This window comes from Abrus precatorius, unplaced genomic scaffold (assembly GCF_003935025.1).
Source record: "Abrus precatorius isolate BTA unplaced genomic scaffold, Abrus_2018 Scaffold4, whole genome shotgun sequence".
Lineage (NCBI taxonomy): Eukaryota > Viridiplantae > Streptophyta > Magnoliopsida > Fabales > Fabaceae > Abrus > Abrus precatorius.
This window is the reverse complement of record NW_020874384.1, coordinates 19,613,053-19,632,441: the sequence shown is the minus strand read 5'-3', so window position 1 is coordinate 19,632,441 and position 19,389 is coordinate 19,613,053. Positions and strand designations below refer to the sequence as shown.

Here is a 19,389-nt window from a genome sequence, read left to right as displayed (position 1 = left end):
AAGAAGCATGTCAACGTCTTTTTAAAAAATAAAATATATTATTTTTTATTAAATTTGTGTGAGTAAAAACTTGATAATAATGGTATGATGAACTTTGGATCGTAATTTTATCCCGAAATAAATATGGTAACTCTCTCCCTCTCTCTTTTTCATGTTCTCACTCTTGTTTCAGCACTTAATTTCTTGATATTTTTGCTCATTAGCACTTAATTTCTTATGAGATATAGCACTTGGGATTGGGCTTGCTGATAAGGATACGAGAGAGGATTTGGGCTTTTACACTTATGTAGTAACTTGTATTATTTCTAAAATGAACATAAAAAAATAAATTTAAAATTTAAATTACTGATTTTTTAAAATCATATGATATATTAAAAAATTACGATTATTTAAAAAATGGATAGTAATAAATTACTCCCATTTGGTATTCTCAACAGTCAAAAACCAATATGTTTTTAAAAACATAAAAATCATTAAGTTTTATATTTTTCAACAAACTAATGCTTTTAGGCTATATGCTTACGTTTACTTTATTGTTTGCACACCACAGATTTTTGGAGCACACAGTGTTTCATTCACAAATAACATATTTGGAAAAATCATGAGTGAGTAGTTCTTTTTAGCACCATCTGAACTTGCACGGAATTAGTCCTAAAAGTTATTGTACTCACATTACTTTTACTCATTTATTGATGTTGAATTGATTGCACTAATTGAACTCGTTATTTGCCTATTTTCACTTATTTGCTTCCTTATTTGTTTAGTAAATTTTGAATTTACTTTATTAATTTCATAAAGCGAATTGTCAGCGTGTATTCACAGTTGTGATATTTCAATTACTTATTTGTGGAGTCATTTGATCATTACTTATTTCGTGGATCAGCTGTAATTTTCAGAGTATTAAAAATGAATTGAACACGGTAGGCTGCCGGAGTGAGAGCGCGTGAGAAAGAGAGTTAATGACCCATTGCATTTGAAGTTTAAATTATTTTGTAAATTTATTTTATAATTAAAATACTGCTAAGTAATTGAATTCAATTATAATTTCTTATAAACAATTATAGGCAAATTTATTATTAATTGATTAATGCATAAAGAAAAAAAAAGTAAAGTGAAATTTCAATTCATTTAGGAATTTGGATTAGTTCTCTAATTATCAAAATATAAAAGCCAATTCATTCGGTTGGAATAGCTTTCCTCTCCCAAACAAAGTTACATTAAACTGCAAACCCACGAGGCTTAGCTTAAAATTATAAATTAATTGATAATATTATGCAGAATAAAATTTTACACTAATATTCACTAATATAATATGATTGTAATTAATGAAATAACAATAAATAAATACGGATCAAAATATTAGTCGATGTAAGCGCAAGACTCGTTTACACATGGCTCAAACTAATTTTGCTCTTAATCTGATACTTTTATCAACTTGTATTAAAATGTGCGAAGAAACAAATCTGTAATTGCTACAACGTAGTAGCATAGCACTACTTACATTCTGAAAATGCTCGAAGAAACTATACAGCGCTAAAATCTAGTCTCTTTTTTTGCCCTCATAAAACTTTTTGTTTTTTGGGTCAAAATCATATGGCACTTCTAATTAATCTAATGAGCTTAAGTCCAACGTAACAGACCAGGAAGATGAGACCCAGAACACGGAACAAGGGGCAAATTAGAATTCAGCTATACAAAATTCAAATGAATGTTGCCCCAAATTCCACAACTCAGATTTTTGGCGTCTCACAAGCCAGAATGCCAAATTCATGCTGCATAAAATCTTCGGTGGGTCTGTAATACTTGTCCGGAGAGTACAAGCCCAGGTTGGATACTTGGCTAGTATAAAGGCAAGCAAATCTCTCAACCTGCATCATGCACATAAGTTCATCAAAAGAAATATTATTCACTGAGATCTACACTCCAATTAGAAAGTTATAAATACAAATTAGTGTTGTACTTGAGAATGGACCATATACCTAAACTGCTAAAGAAAGTCACATTTTACCTGATGAGCAAAGCGAGAATTCTGATAACCCGTTTTCATAAGCTGTCCCCATGGCTCGTGAAACTGCACACAAACGGTCAACATTGTGTATACAGACTAAATTGAATATATTGTAGCTGTACCAGATTATTGGAAGAAAAGAGAGCAGCAAAATATATTGAAAAAAACTACAGGTGAACTTTCTACCCTTTGGTGCAATTTTCTCTGAGCCTCTTGATGATTTAATCGCACTCTCTCTCTTTCAAGCTGCCAAAAATACAGCCGCTTATCAAATGTCTGAAATTGGACTTTCATGCATGAAATGCGAATGTTCATAAGGTTCAAACCTCCAATTTATCAAGTTCTGAAGATAACTTCTGCTTGGCATCAGCATTTGGATTCTTGAATCTGAAAAATAATGCACTGCTCTATAAGAAAGCATACTGACAATAAGCAGGACTTATACGGGAGGTCTAGAGTTAAACTAACTTTAGAGACCACTTCAGATGATGTATTTCATCCTCAATACGATCACGCTCACTCCTCAAGAATTGAAGTTCCTGCACAAGACTATTCATGTAAACATCTTCCTATGTGTATATTAGCTTGTCAGGTGATTGAAAGGAAGAAAGAACTTAAAAATAGAACTCATTTTAAATACTAGAAGTCCATATAAAATATTTTATGCATGACTTAAACCAGTAATTTCCTCTAATTTTATTTTTTATGAAGTAAAGCTCATCATAAAAATTAAACCTAATCAGAGGCAATAAACTCAGTAAGCACCTTGCGGGTATCCCTTGATTCCCAGAGGAGTTTAACCTCCTTCTCAAGCTCTGGGACTACAAGCATTGTTCTCCATCCTGCTCACATAGCACATCACATCACGATCAAATTTAACTTAAAGCAGAATCCTCAAGTATACGTAAATTTTGAAAGGAACATGAGAAAAACACACTACACACGAACTTGCATCATCCAAACTCATTAAAGATTCCACCAATATCTCATTTTCTCTATTACATTCACAGTTATTGATGCCCCTCGTATGATCATAACCACAGGTATCACCAATTTAACTGGTTATCAAATAGAATGCAAAATATATTTAATAGAATAGTGATAAGGATTAATGATATACCAAGAACCTTTTTGCTGCGTAGTATATCTCCATAGATGTGATCCCCAACATATAGAACCTACATATAAAGCATTCAGACTTTTAGAGGAAGCTTCAGTTTACCAACAATCCTTAATCTACCGCTACCATAAAATTATCAGCTCTTCAGACCAGAAAACACCATGATGGAACTTATTACTACTATTTGTGAAAGTAACAAATACGTTAGTCATAAAGAAAAGAATTACCTGTGAACTTGATTCAATGGACAGCAGTTTATGCAGATGAGCAACATTGCCTCCCTGCAACAGATGTGAGTAATCACCACATAATACTGAAATGCTGATTGTCAAACATTTTATGGATACATACTGAGTATATGTTAGATAATAGTTATACCTGGAAAACTGGACAAGCATGATTCTTCACTTCGATGAATAACCTTGCGGAGATATTACCCACCTTTCAAAAAAACAAAAACACATTCTTATACAAGACTTAAAACCAATGAATAAAATAATGCGCAACTGTACTAACCTGGGGCATTGGAGAGCCATTATCTGTATTTAGTAGCATTCCAGTCACAGGCACAACCTGAAATAGGTTGGCACGATTTTCCTCATGAAAAAATCCTGGCTTTGCACTGTAGGATAGTGAACTTGAACAGGTTAGCATGTAAATAAATACAAATATAATTGCATGCTGTAAGAAACTCAAAAGTTAATTTTCACTATTGAGATCACACTGCAAAACTGAATCACAAATAAGTCTGAAATTGGATGTTTCTTATAAATTATCAAGTTCATAAAATGAGTGATACATGATGTGTTAATATAAGGGAGAAAGACATGTATTGTATAGTCTGGCAAAAACAAATTTCCAAATGCAATTATTTGAACAGCACAAGGCCCAGAGTAAAGTTGGCAAGCTCCTTAATTCCTTGTAACATACTATTTTTTAATTATGCAAATCCAATATAGGGGAAAATTCCCATCAAAGCAAAATAATGAAGCCAAACAAATATATCTAGGTATAGATGCTAGAAGAAGAACATGACCTGCCAGTGATAACAACATCAAAGTATTGAAGCCAGCCAAAATTGTTACTGCTATCTGCCATACTGGATCCACAGAGGAAATTCATGACAATGTTTGTATAGTCCCATAAACTGCAAATCAGATATGAAAGTATGAAAAATGTTTAGTTAAAATAAGAGTGGAGAAGTAAACCAACAAGTTTCTATTTTTTTAAAGAAAAACCATTACAATATTTTCTATCGAATCAATTCACTATAAATTATAAAATATTTATCCTATAATCTATCAACACACGGCAACTCATTATTCCCCACTACTTTTGTACATTAAGTATCACTGTCGTATATCTCACAGATTCCTGCTTCGCACTAAGTGTTAGTTTAGGAAAAACAAATTTTAAAATGTCTTATACACATAAATATTTGATTGTTCCATCAATCATTAAAAACCACAGGAAAGTTTAACTAATACAGTTAACTTGTTTCCATATGATTAGGTAAACTCATAACTACCTATTTGTCACTAAAAATGTTGCACGTCCAGATTCTCGGAGCATTTCAAGCATGGGCACTATTGACTTGTCTTCATTAATATATCTGATAGATAAAACTCAACCAAAAAATGAGCAAGTCAGAATAATTTCATTAAGTCATGAATGATTTATAAAGTTAAGAACACGCTTTCAAAAGGAAACAGCTAATAGATACATCATTCTAGAGTCTGATATCTCATTGCTAACAAATTGTTCGCTCTTTCTCACTTGGATAGATTACTGGGTTAGTGATTTTATATCCATACCTTTTTGGATCGCTAGCAACCATCTGCTTCAACGTTCCATCACGGTGACACAAATCAACTGCAGCTCGAACATCTTTGTACATGCGAGCATAACTGGAAGAACGATATATAAAGGATATATATCATGGTGTTCACGTGAGCTGTAAACAGGCTGTCTGGTGGTTTCTCTACAAATATATATAATGCTCGTTTTTATTTCTCTTTTACAGTCTATTATGATTTTCCAAAAAAAAAAAAGCGAATGGTCTTAATTATAGCACTATGCATTTAGTTTACCAGCCTTACTATTCATGTATCTGCCCATCGTTGCTGAAATTATTGTTTTATTAGCAGCAAGCTACCTTAAACATTTAAGCCCTAGAGGGATGAAGCTGAAATCAACATTATTATTTATAGTGTTCTAGGTACGTTCATACACATAAAGAACCCAAATATGCTTGAAAGGATAAACGATAGCATACTAAATCCCTTTAAAAAAAATCTAAGACTACCTCACTTTTAAAGGTTTAAGTCCTAGCATTTGGATGATTTAAAAACAAAAACAATTTAAGATCTTCAAAAAGGAAATTCATGCACGCAAGAATAAGACTCACTCAACACCCTCTTGAATTCTTCCAGGGTTGCAATCTTTGAAATCAACCAGTTGAGCAAACAAGTAGGCTTCCGCGAGTGAAAAGAGTGTATCAATGAGAGCATAGTCTGGTTCATCAAAAGAATCACGTACTAAAGTATTTCCGTAAGTCCCAACTTTATCTTCTTTTGATAACTCTTTGAATCCATGATAGGCTACTTTCACGTACTTGTGGCGATCCATCTAAATACGAACAGCCGCAATCCAACGATCAAACAGAGAAAGTAGAAATAAAAAGATTCCCATGCAAACTGCTACTATATTTTTTCAACAGTGAAAGTGATGGAAAGAAAACATTTATCCAGTCTAAACCTTTAATATGTTGCCTCTCTTTTTGTCGAGAACCAAGCCCCTGACCATGTACTTCGAGTTAAAAGACCAATTTAGTAACTGCAGAATATATAAAGGTTTTTAGCCAAAAGACAACAGAATGTAAGATTTGTTTTACTTGCAAAGAATATGTAAGTAAATAAAAAATCCTTTAACAAAGTGAACCAGGAGGAAGCTAGTAAAGCTATGAAAAAACACGTCACAACAGTACTCCCATCATAATTAATGCATGAAAAAGAAGACAAATTAACCACACCTGGTAAAAAGTGCTATAAGGTTGGTCGGACAAACCTCACGAGGGTATCCCAAGTCATAAACCAGCTTTTTAATCGTGCCTTGGTAAGCAAGAGATTCAAAAGTTTCAGGCTTGTATTGTGCAAGAGTATAATCCATGTCAAATCCCACAGCAACAATGTTCTTCATATTCAGTGACCGGTTACAAAATATCTGCTTGCTTATTTCAGTTTTATATCCATGTTCAGGAGCTAGTGACCATACACATGGCTGTCTGCCGCCATCACTTCTGGGCAAATCCACCGATCTTAAGTCATGTACGCCAAGTTCATGATTCTCATCCATTGAATATTGAGCATGCAACTGATTAGCTCCTGAGAGTTTTAATTCTTGAGAAAGGATAATAAAATGGAAGTAGTTAGGAATAACTTTGGTACAGGTAACAACACAAAGTAAAAATGAACCTAGTGTGCAGCCTATAAGCCTATTTTCAGTAAAATTTGACTGAAAGACAGGACAATTCAACACCCTTCCGAAATCTAGACAAAGGAATGCATTCAATTCCTGGTTTTCTCAACATTGGACACGCTTAAGTGAATGTAGCCCATTGAAAAATAGATATCCAGAACAAAAAAGGGAACAATCAGGGGTTGAACTGCAGTCATACTGCTACACGTTAATTGTGCATATACATTCATACAGATAATCGAAGCTAGTTTGATCTTTCTGACCAATAAAGTGGAGAGCCATTTGATGATTCAACACAGACAAAATACTCTCACCATCCAATCCACAACGAATAAATATTATGAGAAGAATATTTAAACGAAAACTGAAAAAGAACTGAATAAACGAAGGAGAAGAGGGGGCGAAGTGTGTAACTATAAGCCTTTCCTAGAAAATAAAAAAGTCAAACATTTCGCCTCGGTTGTGATTTGTTAAAGACTTAAAGCGTACAATGCACGGCTACGTTCCAACTCTAAGGATTTCCAAATGAAGGCTCCAATAAACATATAAAAATTCAACTTCCGAATTATGAAGAGCAACCTCTTTTCCAAGTATCCAATATATTTCCCTCCAAATCCGTATCCCGTATCTGCGCCAAAAACTATCTGTATCTACGACAAATGATGACTGAACAAAATGAATGACTTAAAGATATGCACAAGGCAAATAAGAAACACGTGATAATTCAAAAAGCTTAGAGCACAAGAAACCCTGTTGAAGCGAAAGCACAAGAGAAGGGAAAAGAAAGCGAACCTGGTGACGTGGCGTTGGCGAGGGAGCGAGAACGCTTGGAACAGATTCCAGAAGCAAAGAGAAGGCGAGGAGAGAAAAGAGGTGAGAACTGAGGAGAGAAGTTAGAGAGAGAAAACAAGAGGGGCCTCTTGGGAATTCGCATCGTGCAGCGATTAAATAGGCGTAGACATGGTGGAGGATGAACGAGGTGCAAATGGGAGGGAATCAGATGCTGCCACTGCAAAGTTAGCGTCTGAGGAAACGCAATTAGGAGTTGGAAATGCAGCTTCACCGGCATTTACCACTTTTGCCTAATTAACATGTCTTGGAAACCGATTATTCGTATCCTGGAATTTGGATACAATATGGTATTTAACAATTCATGTTGGGGAAGGAATTAATTCCCCTTTGATTGCCTCGCACAGGAATGATATTAGAAAGAATAATAGGAAGAAACGAAAATGGGGAATGCGAGACGTTAGTGGAAGTGAATTGAGATTATGACGGAGTGCCACGTGGAGGAAGCCGTACTTGTGCTGATGGTCGCTTTTGCATTTTTCTGCTCATTTCTGGTTCTTGCGCGGATAAGTAGCGCCCGGCCACAATTTTTTGGGTTGGGTTCCCATATTCAATAAGTCAATACTATACGATCAGAATCGGAATCACATTATGCCTTCCCCTTTTTTTCTCATCCTTTCTTTTTTCTTTCTTCCCCGCTGTCAATTCGCTTTATCCCACGTGAATGTCACGCTGGATAACCTATCATTACTTATATTTCTTTTAATTAAATAAGTATTAACGTTATCATGTTTCTTGTTAGGACAAATTCTTAGTAGACCCTTCAAGGGAAAGGATTGACGGCACCTAGAGTACAGTTAATTGATTTTTATATAATTAATTGTAAATTTTTACTTTAAAAAATATGAAAATTTATTTTACAAATTTGAAAATGGAGTAATTTCATGCACTGCGTGATGCAACATCTTGCTTTTGTTGTAAGTTTGTAAAATTAACATTTTATATTTTTATAAATTATTTTTAAAATTAAGTTGTCATGCTTTTAAAAATATAAAATTTTGTGACTATGATTTTACGTTTAGAAAAGCTTTTAAAATTAATAATTTACATTTCTGGAAATTAATTTACAAATTTAAGTTTTTACACTTCTTAAAATAATTTTTATAGTTATTCAATATTTCTAAAAATAAGTTTTTAAAATTGGAATTCTCCATTTTTAAAATTAATTTTTCGAATCAAATTTTTAAATTTCTGAAAATTATTTTAAAAAATAATATTTTCATATATTCTTATGATCAATTTATCAAATTATTAACTTTGTCTGGAAATACATTTCCATGATCAAGTTTTACAGTCTTGGAATTAACCATTTTTATGTATATTTTCATAATTAACTTTCCAAAAGCAATTTTCATACAAGTTTTTGAAATTTAATTTTTTGAATTAGACTACATTTGAAAACGATTAAAATAAATGAACCAGTGATTTTTAATTAACGTAGTACATTTGAGTGAAAAACATAATAATAAAAAAAACTGAAAAAGGTGAAAAAACAACTTCTAAGCATTTTAAGGCTATTGTTGGTCCACTTTGTAACATAGGTTAAAAGTCTACTTTGCTGTCAATTAAACATGTTTAGGGTTATTAATGATTTATACATGTTTACCGCAAAGAAACAAGGTCAAGGATCACACTTATATTTATTGAGCAACCATAATATTTCATATTTATGCCACTCCATCATACAACATCACTCTTATATTTTAAGAGTGTATCATCCACATTAAAGTACTATATAACTAAAATATGTCACTAAACGGATACATGTGCCTATCCCTACTATTATTAATTTGAGAAATATTAACAACACACTACTTGTTATTAAAATCTATTAAATATTAAAAAATATAAGAAATTAATATTAATTTATGAATGGAAAAAATATAACCCTCATGATATTTATAATTTTAAATAAATTTTAATTATTAATTAGTGATGTGTTATAAAGAAATAATTAAAGAATTTTGCTAACATTACTCTTATTAACTTTAATGTTATAACGTCTTTTCATATTCCTCACCCTTTGCCACCATCAATATCACACAGATGCCAATGTTGTAGTAATTATTCTTTAGATTTTACTGGGCTTATTAGAGAATCAACAGTTCATAAGTACAGTTTGTTTCTTTGATGGCTTATTAGGGGATCACTGTAGCAATCTTGATAACATCAACATGATTGTCAATTCAACACATTTGAAAAGTTGTTGGACAAAATTAAGAAATATTGGTTATACATTTAGATGAGAAATGAACAAAAGAAAAACACTAAAATGAGAAGAAATACAATAAAAAAATGTTATTTAGACGAGTTGACGGAATTTTTTTAATTTTAATAATTTCTCTTATTGCTTGAACGCGTAAAAACATAATACAAAAGTTAAACAACATTACAAATAATTATAAAAAATTAATTAAATTGAAGGATTTTTTATTAAAATATTTTTATATCTTTTTGTCATATATTTGTTATTTAATATTTTAATTTAAAAAACCCAACGACTAAAATTTCTCTTACTTCTCCCTAACCTGAGTTTTTTGTTTTCTTAAATGTGAATCCCACTCAAAAGCTTCTCCGGTGATAAAACAATTCGACCTCCCTTTTCTCCCTCCTTCTTTCTTTCTTCTCATACAAACAATTTAAAAAGATTACACAAAGAGGAGAGGCCATAAAACTGCAGATAATATTAGTCAATGTAGCTTCTGATCAGGCTTTAGGTCGAGTAGTGTATGAACACTCCCGAGTTTTGATGTTACTATTCCCAAGTGATTCTAATGCATTTCGTTTTGTTTTTTTGGTTTAGGCCCCTTTATATATTTATATAAAAATAATTGAAACAGACGATATTTTTTTTTATAAAAGACGATTATATAAAAAATTGAATACAGAAGCTTTTAAATATTTTCGCATTTGGTTTATGAGAAGTATTAATACTATATTATTTGATTTGTTAAGTATTTTTACAATCCGTTAAAAATTAACATTAACTTTAATAATGAAAAACACATTGAAATTATTCAATGAATTGATATAAATAAAAAAGTTGTCAAATAACGTGTAATGTTAATTTTCCTCCGTAGTGTTGCGAAACTGAAAAATGTTATGTGCAACACTACGACCCGAAAAAACAACACGGGAACAAATCGCGCAAGGTAACGTAGGCGTGGCGAGCAAAAGCAAACAATAACAATGCCGTTGCCAACAACCGTTTCGCCTTTTTCTTCTTTCTCGGGCATCTTTTTATCCACCGTTACTGCGCGCTCTTCACTCCCGCCAAAACGCAACGTCTCTGCTTTTTCGATTCTCTCTCGCAGGGACATTGCTCTGCTTTCCTTCCTCTCTCTCTCTGCACCTGCCTCCGCCTCCGCCATTGACATTGGCATCTGTATGTGCCACTCTTCTTCTTCACTGTCTGTTACACGTTGTATTAATGAAAACCCTAATTCCTGAAATTTGTGCGCAGCAGGACCGAAGAATTGGCTGAAAGAGCAAAAGAAGAAAGCATCCAAGTTCCTATTGGCCCCCGTCGATGCCTCTCGCGAAACCCTTCGTTCTGCTTATCTCTCACTCAGTATGTCTTTTCCCTCTTTTCTGCTACATTCACGCTCGCGTGGCTTGTTATCTTAGTTAGGGTTTGATTCGGTTCCTTTTTGCAGCGGAACCCGACGCTGCTTATACGGATGAGGATTTGCAGAGATTTCAGCAGCTCTTTAGATCTGCTGCCAGGGATTGCGTCCCACAGGATAGAAATTCTTTCGTCACTTTCCAAGCCAAAACCGGAGTAGAGGTTTGTTGGTCCTCTAATGCCATGCATAATTTGAATGTGTTTAATGATTAGGGTTTGGATGGCATAATTGGAAAATAGAAAACGACGATGGTTATGGACTGTCAATTATCAAATGTTTGCTAGTAAATACCGATAACTCAACTTTTATTATTATTGGACTGAATGGATTTATGCTTTTGGGGTATCAAATGACGACTGATAGATAGGTCTCGTGTTCAACACGCTAGCTCAAGTGTAAAGGTGGATGCTATTGCTTTATTCTTTTTCATGTCCCTTTCCCCTAAAAGCATTCTAGCTCAAGTGCAAAAAACATTCAGATTTGCACATAATTTGGCTTCGCTATCTTTTATACTAACAGGTGTGCACGTTTCGGTTGATTGTGAAGAATGCAGCCTCCTTGCTTGGAAATAAGGATCCTGTAAAGTTGAAAGCGGAAGCTTTGCTAGATAATCTTATAAGGTATCGATTTGCTAGCATGTGTGCTTTTGGCCTACTACACCATCTGGTGGTCCTCTTATCCTTTCTTTACATTGAATATTTAATTTTTTGAGTCCGAATGATTCCAATTAGTGAAAAAATATCGGAAGCAGCTTCTTTATTTGAGAGTAATGTTTATCTACTTCACGTATATTAGCAAAATGGTTGATTTAACTCGATAGTTTTTTTTTTTGTTCAGAATTCAGATATAGAGAAACTAGCTGATCCTTAAAAGAATTGCTTTTGGTTCTATTTTGCAATATTATGATTGTATTTCTATTTAAGTTTAGGTGTCCATGCTGCTTTGGTATTTCTTTGTAATGAAATGAACAGTTTGAAGTGCAATTTAGTGGCAAAATTACTTCATTCCTATGCATGATTTACTATTATATATTGTTTTCAACATCTAATTCTTTATGTGTGAGGGAACCTTATACCCAGCATTTTAGCTTGTTTCATTATATGTCAGAAACTCCCCATGACTACTTATTTTCTTCCCAGCAGATTGATAGTAGTTAGATCACAAAATTTCTAGCAGATTGTTTACTTGCCAATCTAGTTATATCCTATCTAGTACCTACAAAGGGCTTGCTATGTGTAAATGGAGATGAAATTCCTATTTTCTGCTACTAATATTATTCAAGGGTTTTTCTTGTGTCATGGTAATTGATAGAATATAACAAAGTCATTCATGAGCGTTCACCTTTTCACTTTAGCTACTAGGAGAGTTAGTTCTTAATTCGATGTCTTAGAGCCTATAAAGGCCAAACGGTCAAGAGTTTGATCCTTGCCACTCCAATTCAGTTTTATAAGGTTGAAGTGAGCAGTGGGCCTTTATGCTGCGTACACTTGAAGCCCAAGTGGCTCTTCTGTGATGGGGGCATGGTAAAATTGTGATGAAGTTATTCTTGTTCTTGAGCTTTTACCTATCTCTTTAGGATATGTTTGAGAATAAGGTTTTTGAAGGAAATAGTAGGGAGGGCCAAATTTTTATTTCTAAAAAAATTATCTGATTTGATAATTTTTTAAAATGAAATAAAATGATATATTAGCATAAATTTAATATTCTAATATTTTGATTATTGTATAAAATATTATTTATCAACAGAAAAATATATCTCTCTTAATCTAAAAATAAGAAATTTTCCCTCCTTTATGTGTCCCTTCAAAACCTTACACCCAAGCGTACCCTTAAGCCTTCAGGAGAGCTAATCCTTATCAGTTGAGAATAAATTCCATAGTTTCTATTCTATCTTGTAGTTTTGATGCTCAAACAGTATCTTCTTTTTTTCCTTAAATTTTTTACATGCTATCTTCATCCAATAGTATACCTAAAGCAAGTTACCTAATTTGATGACATCTGACAGTGAATGCTTGTTTCCCATGTTGCTTCCTATCATGCAGATCTTTCACCTCTATCAGTGGGCTGGCAAGCGAAACCAACATTCAACTTGCATCAGATAGGTATCTCTTTGATAATGCCTTACAGGAATATCGAAGAAGACCTTTTTTTTTTGTTCTAAGAAAATTCTTTATGCTATTATTTGAAAAAGTATGCATCCTCACTCAAAAAATGATAGTATTTACTATTAATGGATTCACTTATAGAACTGTAGCTACCCTTTAAATATGGAGACCATTTTAATGTTTGTCCCATCTTAAGTCAAAACACAGATATGGGTTATGTATTTTTATTTTTATTTTTGGTCTTGATTGAATTGCCTGTCTTGGTGCTGTTTTGTTTCTCCCTTTCTAAATTGTAAATGACCTTAATTTTTATCATATTGCTGTATGTTATAATTCAGGATGCTTATACATATTGTTCTGGGGTGCATTCTAGATTATTGATTTGATGGCTTGCCTTTGAAATCACTCTTTTTGTTTCCCTCAGAAGAAAGATGGCCAATGCTGTATCGGATACCATATCTTCTCTTGACAAATTTGAGCAGGGAATCAGGGACTGCCTTGAAATCTGATTGTAAAGGATAGCCTCCTACTTTTTAATGGGGAAAGTTAAAATCGTGTAAGAATGTGCCTCTGTCTATATATTTTGAATTCAGGGTTTTATTATGGCTGCTTTCCTTTGATTTTTTATATTTTTTAATTGCTGTCAATATTATCTGTATCCAGTCTTAAATGTCATTAATAAATTGCAATTGCAAACATTTTAGTGTATACTGTATGCACAGACATTTCTTCTATTTAAAGTGTCATAATGTTGGGTACATTTCTGAAACTGCCAGTGTTACCTCCTTAACCCCTATCTGACACATATTGGGCACTATTAAAAATATGTTTTTGGTCTGCTTGGGCACTTGAATGGATACCTCCAAACAACATCGACACTCAAGTTGACATCTCCTTGTGAATGAACACTTACTAACATTATTATTATTATTATTATTATTATTATTATTATTATTATTATCATCATCATCATTTTCTATACTATTAGAAAACTCAACTTGAAATATAATATAATATATTAAAAATTTATGTCTCACCTTTTTCTGTGAGACACATTATTATAGGGGAAAAATGTAAAACTTAGATTGAGAAGGTGAATACACCTCTCTTGAAAGATATAATTTCATTATCATGTTTTGGGATTTTTTGTAAAGAGATTTAGTGCGTACATTGTAAAATAGTGTCTCTTAATAATGTTTTTTAAGCATCATTATCATAAGAAAAAGGTGAATATAGAAGAATATACACACTATTAATTTTGATCTTTTATTATGTTGCATGTATTTCATTTGAGTCTCTCTCTCTCTCTCTATTTGTGGGGTGTGTGTGTGTGTTTATGTGATGTTCCAATGTCTTATATTTTGGGCGTTAGCTGTGTTGGAACGTTCATGTCATGTTGGGTGTTTGTGTTAGAGTATATGCTTCATAATTAACAAATACTTGAATCTTGTTCTTACCCCCAAACTGTTAGCAACCTCACACTATGAACTGGGGTTTGCGCATTATTTGTTTGCTAATACTTTCACTTGTTCTTCAGGAAAACTATTGGTGCAAGCATCAGTTTTCTGCCATCATCTGTGTGCTGACTGCTGAAAATAACAATATTTTTTTTGCCCTAGTTAAGCTACTTACTAGTTCTCTCAATCTAAAATCTGTAAGCACTCTTTCAATACATATCTGCTATGCTTTTTGATGCATTAATTCATCTGATTCGTTTTGTAGAGGAAACACGTTTTTTACAGCTTTATGCTTTCTATATTAATGAGTATTGTCATAATTTCAATTACTGATAATGTAATAAATTCTAGTCATTTCTTTAATAAGGGTATATGCTAGAAAGTTCTGAAATCACTTTCTTAAAATCAGCCAAAAGATATGTAAATTTTATGTTTTTCCTAATTTGCTTTTGCTTGTTTGGACTGTGTGAAGAATGTCCGGGTTGTCAACAAAAGGGATCAAATGCATACTATTGCTTGTCTAATTCAGTTTTTCTAATGTGAGCCTGAGAGAACATGTTAAGAAATCAATAAATAGAAACTTTCTATTGAAAATTATAGTAATTAATACTATCAATGTGTTGGATCTTGTTATATCTTTTTATTTTCAATAAAAACTTAGTATGTGTAGGTTTTTGTTGTGTGTTCTTGGACATACATAAAAAAAATAATTTCTAATTTATATTCTGAACTTCTCACGATATTTTATGATATATTGTGATTTTTACTGGACATTTTTGTTGATACACCTTGTTAAGTTGTGTCTTTTTCTTTTTCATTTTTGTTGATGCTTTTATCATCAGATTATAGATGTACAAGTTCCCATATTTTTGTTTGCATTGTTGGGAGAGACAACTATTTTGATGAGCTAGGAGGTTTTGGTTCCATAATTGCATATACTTGATTAAAAAAACTAGGTTCATTTTGTAGACAGATGAGAACAGGACAGAACAAGATATCAAGGTTTCATTCTATGTTTTAGTGTGTTAAAGATGGAATATATCGTTGGTTTTTTTTTTTTTTCTATTTTTTTTATCAAACACAGTACAAATTACAGGATTTTGTTCCATTGCGTTCTGTTCTCGGTTTTTGTTTTTTATTCCCTCTTTTCAGTCACTAAAAGTTAGCTGAGGAAACTGCTTAGTTCGAAACAGTTGCCGCAAAAAAAATTCCACAAATTCACCCATTTGCATTTGATTGAACAAATATTAAATTAAATATATTAAAAAATAGGAAGTTTGATTAAAATTAATGATGGATTTTGATATATTTATTTTTCATGTGAGTAGTTGGTACTAGCTAGCAATTTTCAGCGAATGGCAGGATCTGAAGATTTTGTTGTAGTTTCAAATTGTACGTGGGAGAAAAGTAACAAGTGATTTTAAAATGGGGATCTGTTTTTACTTCTGATCAATTTTATTATTTAGAATATAATCAGGTAATATAATAACATTAAAGTTTCATGTTAGAAATAAGATTCATAAGTTTATAATATTAAAAAACGCACTTAAAAAAATTAAAAATCTTTTCAAGAAAGAATTCTAAACATTTATTAAATTGTTGATTCATTTTTATGGATCGAATATATTGAATAAATTGTACTGTTTTTTTGTTTATTACTTAGTTTTGTTAAACGGGTCGCTTTGATTTGAAGAAACCATGTGGATTTTGTCAGACAGAAGTTTCAGTTAAGGGCTGGCGTATGGATTGGCGAAAGGTCCGCGGGTTAAGAAATAAGAAATACTATTATTTAAGGATATTACTAAATGCATTATTTTTGTACATAGCATATTTTTTCCACATGTAACAGAAAAAAGTTTTAGTCTTCCATCAAGCCCCCTCTAGCACTTGGCCATGGGGGTAGAAATTGGACGAGCAACATCACATGGGTCATGGGGTAACATCCATTGCACGATTTTGCCATTATATATGATGTTCACTTTCCATGTGCAATTGTTCGATACAATCAATGAGGCTGTATCCAGACAACTAAGACAAGATTATGAGTAGACATGAATTGGTGGCAAATATATGTACGTATCAGGACTGACTAATAGGCCCTTTATGCCCAGCACTTTGTTCCGGTGAACCAGAAGCTTCCACCAAGTACAATCGACAGCACGGCGTTCCATCGTCTGGATTGGTTTGTAATGATCTAGGCAAGCTGCGAAGCTTGTTGAAGAGATTTAACGGATCATTCAAGAGACCAAAATGGGCATCTGGGTCTCCAATTTGTGAAAGCTTTACATGAGTGAAGCCAATGGATGGCAAGAGATGATCTGGCCAGTCGCTGTAAAATTTGAAGGCTGAATTGGATAGCGTGGTTGATGACTTATTCATGAAGTCCGCTAAGAGGACCGTGTGGGTTAGGGCGCATTTGTTAGCTAAAATCCTAAGCACTTGCATGGCTTGGGATTGGGTGAGGTAGTAGAGGATACCTTCTAGAATCCAAACAGTGCTCTTCTGAGGCAAGTAACCTGCAATCTGAAGCTTTTCCATCCAGTCACTTTCTCTTATGTCAGCTGCTACTCTGGTTAAGGATTTGGCTTTGGACATAATAAGCTGGGGGTCGTATGCGGAGTCCTTAGCCGCTTGTAAAATAGTGGTTTTTACCTCCAATACGTCTGAAAAGTCAACCTCAAAGACATCACTGTCCTGCAAGCAACTCAAACGATATGCTCTCGTGTCCATTCCTACATTAAAAGTTGCAAGTCCATCAGATATATTTTATTTTTGTCCGGCAAGTTTACGAATGTGTGGAATTAGCTGGGTATTTCAGATTCTTTACTGGCTTTACTCTCGGGTCACTTCAATCCTTTCGGTATGGGTATTTCAGATTCTGTACTCTCTTTATACGCCCCTTCCGCCCTCATTTTATAGGGGTTCTGAGAGGAATTTGCGTTGCGAATTATCTGGGAAGAGGCGTGTTACCAAAAAACTAAAAAATGGGGATATATGCACTAGGTTGGCATGTCGTTATGGATTGCTGTGGTCTAAAAGTGACCAGTGATGATATAAGAAATGGTTTGTAAAAATCCTGAAGCTGTCCTTCAAATGTGTTGTAACACGATCTGGAAGGTGTAATTCACCCAAACGCCCTCAAATTTTTTTTTTCTACTGCTATTTTCTGAAGAAACAGAATCAAGCAGCCGCATTGACTTAAATAATTAAGTATTCTGATTAACTTGGCTGACTTACACCCCCAAAAAAATGGTTAATTAGCTTAGCTAGCTGATTAATTGGCAATATGACTATTAAAAAGGAAAATGTCAAAGCTGTTTGGACATAATGAAATTCATATCTAGCCAAGTGTTCACAAACCTGCACCAAGGAGAACAACCTGTGCTTCTCTGCCATATGGGGAATTGAGAGCATCTTGTAGTCTAGAATCTACCCAAAGGGTTCGAACAGCAAGAATGACCCCAGAAATTTCACGGGCATTGTTGAGACGATCTTTTATAATCTTTTCATGGAGGTTTCTCAAGTAAGTCTCCCCTGCCAGTAAGTCAGCGAGTGGATCATGGACCACATGCTTCCACAGAGCCCTTCCCGCAGCCGTTTGGCAAGCTGACCTTTGAAGGAAATCCCATTCTTTCTCAATAGTTGCATGAATTTCTCTAACAGCCCCACTCGTCAACAACTCTGGAAGCTTTAACTCCTGCCATGCTTGGTCTTCAGGCAAGCCATTTACTTTATCTGACATGCTTGTTTGTAACGCAAAATAGGGGATTAAGAGGTTTCTAAAGAAGATAATGTATGCTATTTAGATATAGAGGAGTTTAAAAGATTTGGCCTTTGGATAAGGAAAAGAGAACCACACACAATCAACGCTTGAGGGGTGCCTAAATCGTATCCAGCTTCTTGGCTTAGTGAAAGGCAAGGTAACAATGTAGTCCACGACTACCACAATTGCATGACCCAACCTCTCCTTGTCTTTGCTGTCCTTTTTTAAGTACAAAAGTGACATTCTGTGGTTCCCACTGCTAATTACTATTGCTTGCTGTGGGTGCCTCAACTTGGATAACAATCCAGTACATGATTATAAGCTACGATACAAGTACTCCTAGGGTTGGTTTTGCTTGCTGAGCAAAGATCAATTACTCTTTCGACTCGTTTTCATAAGAAATAAAATAATTTTTTTTAATTTTTATTATTAAAAAACAAATGATAAATCAAAGATACATTAATTATTAAATTTTTTTATATTTTTTATTAGTATCATTAAATATATAAATTACTAATTTTATTATTTAATATCTTAAATATTTTTAAAATAAAATTTATATTTATAAAAATATAATATATTTAATTATTTTTCTTAATTTTAGTGATTTAGTCTTTTGTTTCTTATAAAAAAAAAGTAAAAAATATCTAATATGCTGTGAAACAGCTATATTTCTGACTTAATAATTTATTATTTTATTTTATCCGTTTCAATCCGATTGAAACTCTAATTTGGTTAGTTGAACTAATTGATCGATGATTTCATTATCACTGATTTAATTTCGGTTCAAGTTTTTAAAACCTAGACCATAAATAATTAGATCAACAATTGTTTAGATTTATGTGTATTTTTATGCTTACTAATCAATATTAATCAGATAATCTTACTCATATAAATTGTTGAATTACAAAGTAAAAAATGTTTGCCATTTTTTATGTCGTGCTGTCAAACGCCTTAACGAGCGATCATATAGTGATGTCTTGC

General features: G+C 33.2%; 3 protein-coding genes across 8 annotated transcripts; 1 reads left to right on the top strand and 2 right to left on the bottom strand.

Moving 5' to 3' along the window:
• Positions 1 to 1,410: 1,410 nt before the first annotated feature.
• Positions 1,411 to 7,982, bottom strand: LOC113864529 (5'-nucleotidase domain-containing protein 4-like). Of its 2 annotated transcripts, none has more exons than XM_027498355.1 (17): positions 7,398 to 7,982; positions 6,195 to 6,511; positions 5,886 to 5,963; positions 5,536 to 5,756; positions 4,943 to 5,035; positions 4,657 to 4,740; positions 4,165 to 4,275; positions 3,645 to 3,750; positions 3,507 to 3,569; positions 3,356 to 3,409; positions 3,129 to 3,186; positions 2,774 to 2,850; positions 2,477 to 2,547; positions 2,335 to 2,395; positions 2,195 to 2,254; positions 2,009 to 2,071; positions 1,411 to 1,868 (listed from the first exon to the last, which is right to left on the bottom strand). In XM_027498355.1, exons 1-17 carry the CDS (start codon positions 7,672 to 7,674, stop codon positions 1,731 to 1,733), a joined length of 1,932 nt encoding a protein of 643 aa, XP_027354156.1. In that variant the 5' UTR covers positions 7,675 to 7,982; the 3' UTR covers positions 1,411 to 1,730. The 2 variants fall into 2 exon arrangements, with proteins under 2 accessions (XP_027354156.1, XP_027354155.1); XM_027498354.1 differs by having other exon boundaries at positions 6,195 to 6,526; positions 7,398 to 7,965.
• A 2,531-nt stretch (positions 7,983 to 10,513) lies between these two features.
• On the top strand, positions 10,514 to 15,118 carry LOC113865551. 4 transcript variants are annotated; one of them, XM_027500196.1, is made up of 7 exons: positions 10,514 to 10,839; positions 10,918 to 11,025; positions 11,111 to 11,241; positions 11,600 to 11,700; positions 13,123 to 13,182; positions 13,610 to 13,741; positions 14,723 to 15,118. In XM_027500196.1, exons 1-6 carry the CDS (start codon positions 10,644 to 10,646, stop codon positions 13,692 to 13,694), a joined length of 681 nt encoding a protein of 226 aa, XP_027355997.1. In that variant the 5' UTR covers positions 10,514 to 10,643; the 3' UTR covers positions 13,695 to 13,741; positions 14,723 to 15,118. The 4 variants fall into 4 exon arrangements, 2 of the variants coding, with proteins under 2 accessions (XP_027355997.1, XP_027355996.1); XR_003504996.1 differs by lacking the exon at positions 14,723 to 15,118 and adding an exon at positions 12,523 to 12,603 and having other exon boundaries at positions 10,576 to 10,839; positions 13,610 to 13,677; XR_003504997.1 differs by lacking the exon at positions 14,723 to 15,118 and adding an exon at positions 12,523 to 12,611 and having other exon boundaries at positions 10,576 to 10,839; positions 13,610 to 13,670.
• Positions 15,119 to 15,724: 606 nt separating this feature from the next.
• LOC113865006 (putative S-adenosyl-L-methionine-dependent methyltransferase SAV_474/SAV474) lies at positions 15,725 to 18,499 on the bottom strand. 2 transcript variants are annotated; one of them, XM_027499304.1, is made up of 2 exons: positions 18,003 to 18,499; positions 15,725 to 17,374 (listed from the first exon to the last, which is right to left on the bottom strand). In XM_027499304.1, the coding sequence occupies exons 1-2, from the start codon at positions 18,382 to 18,384 to the stop codon at positions 16,722 to 16,724; spliced, it is 1,035 nt and encodes a 344-aa protein (XP_027355105.1). In that variant the 5' UTR covers positions 18,385 to 18,499; the 3' UTR covers positions 15,725 to 16,721. The 2 variants fall into 2 exon arrangements, with proteins under 2 accessions (XP_027355105.1, XP_027355106.1); XM_027499305.1 differs by having other exon boundaries at positions 15,725 to 17,305; positions 18,003 to 18,407.
• Between the last annotated feature and the right edge of the window lie 890 nt (positions 18,500 to 19,389).